At 40.9% G+C, this 9,870-nt stretch overlaps 1 protein-coding gene across 5 annotated transcripts in view; it reads left to right on the top strand.

The window, feature by feature from the left end:
* The window catches only part of LOC121325357 (kell blood group glycoprotein-like), a 29,280-nt gene that overhangs the window by 16,467 nt on the left and 2,943 nt on the right, over positions 1–9,870 (top strand). For 2 of the 5 annotated variants that reach the window (XM_041267795.1, XM_041267797.1), the window contains 5 exons: positions 1,432–1,509; positions 2,100–2,203; positions 2,645–2,755; positions 6,039–6,106; positions 6,346–6,461. In XM_041267795.1, coding sequence (XP_041123729.1) covers positions 1,432–1,509; positions 2,100–2,203; positions 2,645–2,755; positions 6,039–6,106; positions 6,346–6,461 — 477 coding nt within the window. The remainder of the gene's footprint in view (positions 1–1,431; positions 1,510–2,099; positions 2,204–2,644; positions 2,756–6,038; positions 6,107–6,345; positions 6,462–9,870) is intronic. The other 3 variants (XM_041267796.1, XR_005951329.1, XR_005951330.1) reach the window with 3 other exon arrangements.

The following is a 9,870-nucleotide window of genomic DNA, read 5'->3' as shown; positions in this document are numbered from 1 at the left end:
TACACGAATGAATGTCTGCAAGGCAACAGTGAAGCATGGTGGAGGTTCCTTGCAAGTTTGGGGCTGCATTTCTGCAAATGGAGTTGGGGATTTGGTCAGAATTAATGGTCTCCTCAATGCTGAGAAGTACAGGCAGATACTTATCCATCATGCAATACCATCAGGGAGGCATCTGATTGGTCCCAGATTTATTCTGCAGCATGACAACGACCTCAAACATACAGCGAAAGCCATTAAGAACTATCTTCAGCGTAAAGAAGAACAAGGAGTCCTGGAAGTGATGGAATGGCCCCCACAGAGCCCTGATCTCAACATCATCGAGTCTGTCTGGGATTACATGAAGAGAGAAAAGCAACTGAGGCTGCCTAAATCCACAGAAGAACTGTGGTTAGTTCTCCAAGATGTTTTGGCCAACCTACCTGCCGAGTTCCTTCAAAAACTGTGTGCAAGTGTACCTAGAAGAATTGATGCTGTTTTGAAGGCAAAGGGTGGTCACACCAAATATTGATTTGATGTAGATTTTTCTTCTGTTCACTCACTTTTCATATATATATTATATATATATATATATATATATATATATATATATATATATATATATATATATATATATATATATATAAACTATTAACATGTCTATTTTTGAAAGCATTCTTACTTTACAGCATTTTTTCACACCTGCCTAAATCTTTTGCACAGTACTGTGTATATATATATATATATATATATATATATATATATATGCTCAACATTTACAGTGCTTACCTATGTTTTACCATGGTTTATTACACTTTGCTATGCTTTTACTATGGGAAACACAATGCCTGGGTTAATACACAATCTGGCGTCTCTCTGGTCCAACAATGTATATTATCATAGCATCAGCCGTTAACAGAGCAGGCAATTACTAAAGAACTTGAAGAAATAGCAAACACAGAAGTGGATGACTGCAGTTCACCGCTTTGTGTGCACTTTGATCAAATGACAAAATAAATAATTAATATTTAAATAGACAAAACAAAACACAAATCAAAACCAGCACCCACGTACTATCACTGTGCATAGACAGGGTACACAACCTGCTGTCTAAACCAAGCTCCCCAGAACAGAGCAGCTGGCTGTACTTTTAAAGCAAGTGGCTGAGCTTCATTGACCCTGAAGTAATCACTTAAGCCCAGGCCCCATTCTGCACATGGATTTCACAGGGATAAGCTTTTAACCCCATCCCTGTCAAACTTAAATTCAAAATATATCATCTTTGTTCATACACAAATATTATTTACATGGGCAGGGCTTCTGCCTGGTCACATGCATGTATCCAGCATGATCCCGGATAACAGTAGCCTGTGTCATGTGTGCCTTCTATTGTAAAGAGATTTGCATGCAGAGTAAAACAACTCAAGGTCCTTTTCTCTGCTCTTTCTCTCCCAGATTAGTTCACTGGCTATCAAGCTGGGGCACCCTGCAAGCACACTGGATCGGACTGGACAGGATCAGCTTTACAGTGAGGTCAGTCGACTGGTTTAGTAACAGGACCAGCTTTACCCTTAGTGTACAATGCAGGCCAATATATAGAATGACAGGCTGTTAACATTCACTATTAAACACATCGCAAGCCACACCCCCATTGGAACCTCTTAGTAGCAGCTGCACTTATAACTTCACATTGAGTGTAGATCTGACACTCAATGTCAGTGACGAAGCATTGGAAACAGATTGAGTGGACCAGTGTCAGGTTTTAGTCTGTTTTTGTATTTAGATTGAATGATTTACAGTCTATTTGTAAGTGTTGGGTGGCTCCCTCTAATCAAGTTGAGAGGATGCGCTTTCTCTTGCTCTCTGTGTATGGCAGACACAGCAAAGAGTACAACAGAATGAAACACACAACTTGATGAGTGTGAGCCACACAACACTTAGAAACATGCAGTGCATGCTGCAGTAATCTACACAAAGAGAGGACAGGTTCTATGATGCTGTTCTCATTGATTACACACATTCCCAATGTGTCCAAGTTTCAATGTTGAAACGTGTTGTATCCAGACAAAGCACCCCGAGCCCAAGTGCTCCCGTGCCCTCTGATCCTGTTTCCTCCCCCACAGTTCAGTGTGAGTGAGGAGCTGTACTTCCACAACACTCTGCAGTACCTCAAGTTTGAAAACAAGCAGATGGTGTCTCGTCTGAAGAGGGAAGCCAGGAAGGATGAGTACGAACTGATTATTTCAGTGAATCTCAATTCAATTTCAGTGAGATCAACTCAGTCCCATGATCAATATTCCTGTTGCCAGGTCCAATCTTATTGAAGGAGTGTAAATCAACATTACTAAAATCAACGTGCTTACCTCTTATTGTTAGCACTAATTATCAGTGAGATGCCTCTACACAGGGCAATGCTGGCAGGAGCACACAATATAACACTTATATAAAATCATGTATTGAACTACAGCAGCTACCCAACATGGTGTCTAATGTCTATATAAAGCTCTGATCTCTTGATCTGGTCAGTGCTGTTGATCTGGTCAGTGCTGTTGGGTCAGTCTGCAGTGCTGTTGATCTGGTCAGTGCTGCTGGTTTAGTCTCTGCTGTGCTGTTGATCTGGTCAGTGCAGTGACTTGCTGCCCTGCTCACTGTCTCCTGTGTTGTGTAGCTGGCTGGTCAGCCCGCTGTCTGTGAATGTCGATCACACCATTCGATTCCATGACCTCGTCTTCCCAGCTGGACTGTTCCAGGAGCCGTTCTTCCATGTGGATTATCCCAGGTAATGCCCGTATATAAAAGATCACCACTGTATTATTGCAGTTTTCCCCCATGCTTTTCCCATGTTTATGCTATGTATTTTCAGTACTATAGGTTGCTATGTTAATTAATAGGCTTTACCATAACTCACTATTCTTTACAATGCTTGCCTATGCTTTAGCATTCTTTCACTGTGTTTTATTACTCTTTGCTGTGCCTTTACTGTAGTAAACTCTTATAAGGCTGTAATAACTGTCTGACTAGAGATACTGAAAGAAACTGAAGAGGCTCAATGACAAACATTTCGACTAGAAGTATTTTTCAGTGTCTTCAAGACTTATTCCGTTTCTTTTAATATTTCTAAATGTAGCGCTTTTGCGAGCTGTGGATGGCTTGCTGTCTGTCGCCTTGTTCTCGAGTGCAAGCTAATCAGATTGAAGCTCCCTGTTCAATGCCCAAATCTACGGAGAGCCATTTGTGTCAAAACTATCCAGCCATTAAGTGGTCAATTTGTTTGTCAATTCCTGAATTGGCCAATTTGTCCAGCAAGTCGTCCATAAACTCGTCAATTCATACAGTAAATTATAAAGTTATTAGTTAATTCATCTAATAATTAATTAATACGAAAGGCTGTAAGGTCTTTAGTGTGAAGCGTTTGCTTGGTGCTTGACCTCCAAATTTCCAATCAACCAGACGAACTTCGCTGCAAACTTCCCAACAAACACACAAACTTTCAACTGTTAATCTCGCACCGTGCTGAAAACACTACAACATTCGTAGCCAATGGGAGCACACGCTAATATTTTAACCAATGAAAATCCAACCTCACTCAAAGCTGCTTCAGCCAATAATATTGCAATTTATTAGAAGGGTGTCTCAAAAGATAATCTGTTTAACAAGATAAATAGATTTTCAATGGAGACTTCTGTCTCACTGCGTGCAAAGCATTGTGAGAGAGTTCGGCAAAAAAAAAAAAAAAATCAATGGAGAGTCAATGGAGGCGTACAAAATGTTACTGGTTTTCACCAAGTTAAAAAAAATGCATCAAACTTTTGAAGTACATTTCACATTTGCCCAAGACCTTTTGAAGAAAACGGCAACATTAGCAAATTATGACAATACGCACCCCGGCCCAGCCTCTGCTGGGGTATATACCAAAGATATTCTATAATCTCTTTGCCCATACCAATTTTTTTTTTTTTTTTCAAAAATAAACCATGGCAAAGTTGTACTGTCAGTCAAAAACACACATTAACAAATCAGAGCTAAGTAGGCGGGACTCAGCGTGAAACTTTATAATAGATTAGCGTCGATTAAAAAACAACAGACTGTTCCATGTATGGGGGGGGGGGGTTGCATTTCTTTCAGAGCTGCTGTTTATAAAGTTTATAACAAACAGTTTACTAGCAAGGTAATCATAAATACTTCTGAAAAAAACTAAACACATAAGCCTATTAGCCAGCTTTAATTGTCTGTGCGAACGCCTACATCACATCCATAATAGACTTGCCTAGTAAAATAAATAAATAAAATAAAAGCGCTCGGTGGAAGTAAGCTAACTTTTCCACAGTTGTGGTAATAAGTACATAACCTACGGTATATAGAATATGCCATCAAAACATGTCATATTGTTCAAAGCCAAAAGAGCAGAAAAGAATTTCCCCAAAAGAAGCAGAAAATGCTAAAAAAAAAAAAAAAGTGTACAGTAAATGGTTTAAAAGTGGGCTGACAACAGTAGATGGAGCGCAGCAACGGAACTGCCAACCACCTCCTCGCATGAAAAATAAACAACAGTTAAGCCAGAGGAAAAACCTGAATCAGAGACATCGGATTGGAAATGTACAACAACAGCAAATACAAGGTACTGAATCATGTATTGTAAACCTGGTACCCAGTCAGGCACCTTTATGTGATTTTTATGCTCTAGCTGCTTGGTCTGATTTTTGTACCAAAGAGCTAAGAGTTGAAATCATGAAACATAAACCTGTGCAGCTAAATAAACTGATGTTGAATACCCTATAAATCACACGTGATTTGTTCTTATTTTTGGAACAAAACTTCAATTAGATTTATTTTAGCTTGAGTTTTTTGTTTTTGTTTTTGGAAGGGGGGGGTCCACTTCACACACTTGTACCAGGGTCCAGTGAACCTAGCACAGGCCCTGATCATCGATGACATGTGCGATCAGCAATAACTGTATTTACTGCTCATGCGCCGCAGAACAGGACAGTGCTCAGAAAATAGCATTTTTCATAATAATAACATATTGTCATAATTTGCTAATGTTGCCGTTTTCTTCAAAAGGGCTTGGGCAAATGTGAAATCTACTTCAAAAGTTTGCTCAAAACATGCTGAAAACCAACAACATTTCTTACGCATGAATCAACTCTTGACTGAAATTTTTTGGCCTAACTCTCTATATACCACAACGCTTTGCACACAGTGAGACCGAAGTCTCCATTGAAAAGAGTCGAGTATCTTGTGAAAAAGACTATCTTTTGAAATATCCTTATAATAAACAGCAATATTATTGGCTGAAGCAGTTTTGAGTGAGGCTGGATTGTCATTGGTTAAAATATTAGTGTGTGCTCCCATTGGCTACAAAGGTTGCAGTGTTTTCGGCACAGTGTGAGATTGACAGTTGGAAGTTTGTCTGTTTGTTGGGAAGTTGATTTGTCTGGTTGATTGAACATTTGCAGATTAAGCACTGAGCAAACACTTCACACTAAAGTCCGTACAGCCTTTTGTATTAATTAATTGACTAATTAATTAATGCATTATTAGATGAATTAAAAAACAAGTTTGTGAATTACTGTATAAACTGATTAATTTATGGACGAATTGCTGAACAAATTGACCAATTCATGAATTGACAAATGAATTGACAAATTAATGGCTGGATAGTTTTGGCACAAATGGTGCTCCATACAAATCCTCTCTTTATCCTGGATCTGGGAGCAGATCTGGGTTTTAATGGGATAATGAAGCAGTGAGTCCTTCAAACACTGTTGAGTTTGGCATGTAATGGAAACTGAGAATTTGTTTTCAGACTTGAAAGAATCAATTACAGAAGGATGGGTTCCCATGAGTGTAAACGTAGTGCTCATGTGTTTGTTTGTCTGTCTCTGTCTTGGTCACCATCTTATACCCAGCATAGCACAGGCATGTAACTCATACACAAACTACATCTGCCAGATTGCTTTTCACCAGAAAGGGCTTTGATAGGAACCATTTCTCTACTGCAAAGGATTCTGGGAGCTGTGGTCTGTTTTAATATTTATTTATTTATTTTTTTTGTCTTGTAGAGCTGTGAACTTTGGAAAAATTGGAACCATCATTGCCAATGAGTTCTTGCAGACTCTGTACAAAACCAGTAAGTCTGCAATGGAACAAATGCATCTGATTTCCACTTCATAAAAATTTTAAAACGTTGTGCAGCTGTAGTTTTATTTGATTTTATAATATCTTGCTGGCATTGCCTACTGTGTACTGTTCTGTACACACAGGACAATGCTGCCGGGACCACACTATGTAACACTATAAAGCCCTGTCATGAGCTAATGCAAGCCGGCGTATGAACTCACAGGCCCTGCTGTACCTGTTTGTGTCCAGTAGGTGTCAGTCAGCTCTCTCTGCTGAAGAACGCGAAGTGCTTGCAGGGGCTGAATTACGCAGTAATCCTGCAGGAGGACTGGACCATGAATGGAGCCCTTGACATTTCCTTGCAAGTACGACGCATTTATTTATTTTAAAGCGCTTGTCAATTGATTGTAGCCTGACAAAACAATGCCATTAATCTCGTACGGCGCTACAGTGTAGAGGAGCCTTCACTGGCTGTCTGTTTAGTTCAGGATTGATTTTAAGATCCTTTATGGGCGAGCTCCTCATCGCCTCTCATACATGTTGTCTGAATGCGATTCAACCTGTTCTTTAACGCTCTTCTACCGGAGGGAACACGACGACGCGCCTCAATACTGCGGCAGGAGGGGGAGGGCATTCAGGCACCGCGCTCCCTCTTTACGGAATTCTCTCCTGAAACATCAGGGACATATAAACGGGAAATAAGCGATGGTGGCGTTGTAGTGAGGGTTAAAAAAAACAAAAAAACAAACACCCACACACAGCTTTCTATGTTTGCAATAAATTCAAACGTTTTATTATTTTAGTTATACAATTATAGCTTCTCCAGGCCATTTTAATAAAACATTAATCTTTTTAAAAAAACTACCATGCTAGTTCTTAACACAACAGTAGTGACGTTTTATCATCTTTTCCTGTCTGTATGAAACATACATGGTTACTTTTGAGGAACAGTTTGTACTTAATAAATAAATAAATACAAATAATAATAATAATAATAAATAATAATAATAATAATAATAATAATAAATAAATAAATAAACACAAATATAGTGTCAAATTACCTAAACAACAATTCCATAAAAACAAATTTATTTTATTTGTTATTTATTTATTTATTTATTTATTTATTTATTTATTTATTTTTTATATTATACTGGTCATTTGAACTTCACTGTTTGTGGCATGACTGCCGAATACAATCACCCATGGAACAATGCCATCTACTTATGTCAAAAGCTATTTAAGCTCAACAGCATTCTTTAAACTGTTAAAAACAAACAAATAAACAAAAAAAAGGTTGACTATGTATAGGCATACAAAAACAAACAAAACTATTCTGGTGTTTACAAACTGAGGCTTTAGTTTCAGTCAGCCATCAGAACCAAACTTCTTATAGTACTGTAATTTTTTTTTTTACTGTGGTTTATTAAACTCACTTATTTTAGACTGTGTCAAGACTTTTTTAGTTTAAACAAATCAACTTGTTCTATCAAGGTAAGCCATGTGTTTTTATCCATTACAGTGTCTCCAATTGTCCTTCGATTAGTGAGTATGCCTCACTTAGGCAAGAAAACATTTGCGATGTCTTCCTGACTTGCTTTCTTATTTTCAGATGCATACATGCAGATTTTTTTCCTTGCTCTGGTGTTAAATGTAGGGTCGACTCGCCATGTTGTGCTTTTTGTTTTGCTTTGGGAGCGGGAGTGTTGATGACATTGGTATGAACGTTCAGTTAACAAGGAATTAGGAAAGCGAGTCAAAGGTTAACTGCATAACTTTGTTGTTTTAATTGGCCTTGATTATTTCACTGGCGCTACAATAAGGGAAACGTTGACAACCATTACCCAATGGGAAGAGCCTCTCTGACCGCAAATCACTGAGCAAATATAAAAAAAGCTGCCCTATCAAAACCCTGCTGTGAGAGGGAAGGCCCTTCCACCTCCTGCTGAAGAGGGTTGCCCTCATAGTAGCATATCACCATTTTCTTTCGAAAACAGCGGTCAGCTGGGGTACAACCTCGAAGGGTAATGGTTGTCATTCTCTTTCAGGGAACCAGGGTTATGGTAATAACCTAACGTTCCCTTTCAATGGAATGATAACCATTACCGAACGGGAAGTTGTACCAAAGCTGTCGTGGCTCCAGTTTACCAACAGTACAGCCTCACGGTGATAGCATCAGAGCCCACATGACACCTAAGGGCATGCTGCCTGTAACGCCCTAGAGCCCAGAGAGGGTGTCGCTTGGTTTGCAACATCAAGGCAGTAAAAATGCGCAAATATCTGACTACCTGTCCATGTAGCAGCATTGCATAGTTCATCTAAGTTCATCTAAGGAGGCGTCATGAAGGAAAGCCCATGAAGTTGCCTGACCCCTGGTACAATGGGCCGTAATGTCCCCCAGTAAGTGGGAGTCCGTCTGTTCATAACGCCAAGCGTATAGCATTTAGCACCCAGTGCGCTAGACATTGCTTCGATAGGGCCTGACCTCTGGAGGGGGACCCATAGCAGACAAACAGCTGGTTGGACTGTCTTCAGGACGCTGTCCTATCCAGATAACTGGAACTGGAACTGGGCATAGGGTGTGCTGTCTGCGGTCCTCCTCTGACTCGTGCGGGGGAGATCTGAAAGTTTCCAAAACCACTGGTTGGTTAATATGGAATGGAGATACCACTTTTGGCAAAAAGGCTGGATTTTGGACTTAATGTTAGCCGCGAGTGATTTTCCATGAAAGCCACGCATGTGTCATCGATGGACAGCGCATGAAGCTCACTTACTCGTGTGGCAGATGTAATGGCTATTAAAAATGCCACCTTCAAGAAAACAGGGCGCAATTCTGCTGATGCCATGGGCTCGAACGGGGGACCCATAAGGACCCGCAGTACCAGTTCTAGATCCCACTTGGGGATAATACTTTTCATGGGAGGACGAAGCCTCCGAGCCCCTTTAAGAAATTACACTGCCAGGAATGGCACACTGGTATTGCTGCCAGGTATACCTTCAAAGTGGATGCTGATTTTCCTGCATCAAATAGGTGTTGTAAGAAGGTTAATGTCATCGCAATAGGGCAGGTCACAGGTTCGTGACCTTTGGCAATGCACCAGTCTTGGAAAACTTTCCATTTGTGTGAGTACTGGGCCCTAGCAGACTGTAATATTTCTACTACTGCATCTGGCAAACCTTGTCTGAATAGATGGCTCCGTTCAACGGCCAGACCCAGAGTTGTAGCTGGGCTGGGTTCGGGTGCCATAGTAGCCTCTCTGCTTGGCTCAGGAGTTCCTTGAGCAGCGGGAGCTGCCACGGCTGACCTGACAACATGTCGGAGAGGAGAGCACACCAGGGGCGTCTTGGCCATCTGGGTGCAACCAGCAAATCCTCTGCTCTCTCCACCCTGATCCTCTCTAGTGTCAGTGGTATTAATGGTAGTGGAGGGAACGCATACAAGGGTGAGCTAGCGCGTCTACTCCCAGGAGGCCCCTGTCTCTCTCCATGGAGAACCATAGGGGGCAATGATTGGACTCGGCTTTGGCAAATAGGTCGACTTGTGCAGTACGAAACCTCTCCCAAATCTGTTTCACCACTTGAGGATGCAGTCTCCATTCCGAGCTGTTTGGAGCTCTTCTGGACAGGAGGTCTGCTGCCTTGAGGTGAACCACCCTGATGGAACGCAAGTTTCTGTGCATCCATGACAGGAGTGTGTGCGCTGCATGGTGAAGGCCCGGCGAGCGCAGGCCACCTTGGTGGTTTATGCAGGCTACCAGTGATCGCCATTGCTAC

This window comes from Polyodon spathula, chromosome 13 (assembly GCF_017654505.1).
Source record: "Polyodon spathula isolate WHYD16114869_AA chromosome 13, ASM1765450v1, whole genome shotgun sequence".
In the NCBI taxonomy this organism is placed as follows: Eukaryota; Metazoa; Chordata; class Actinopteri; order Acipenseriformes; family Polyodontidae; genus Polyodon; species Polyodon spathula.
This window is presented reverse-complemented; position numbering and strand designations above follow the sequence as displayed.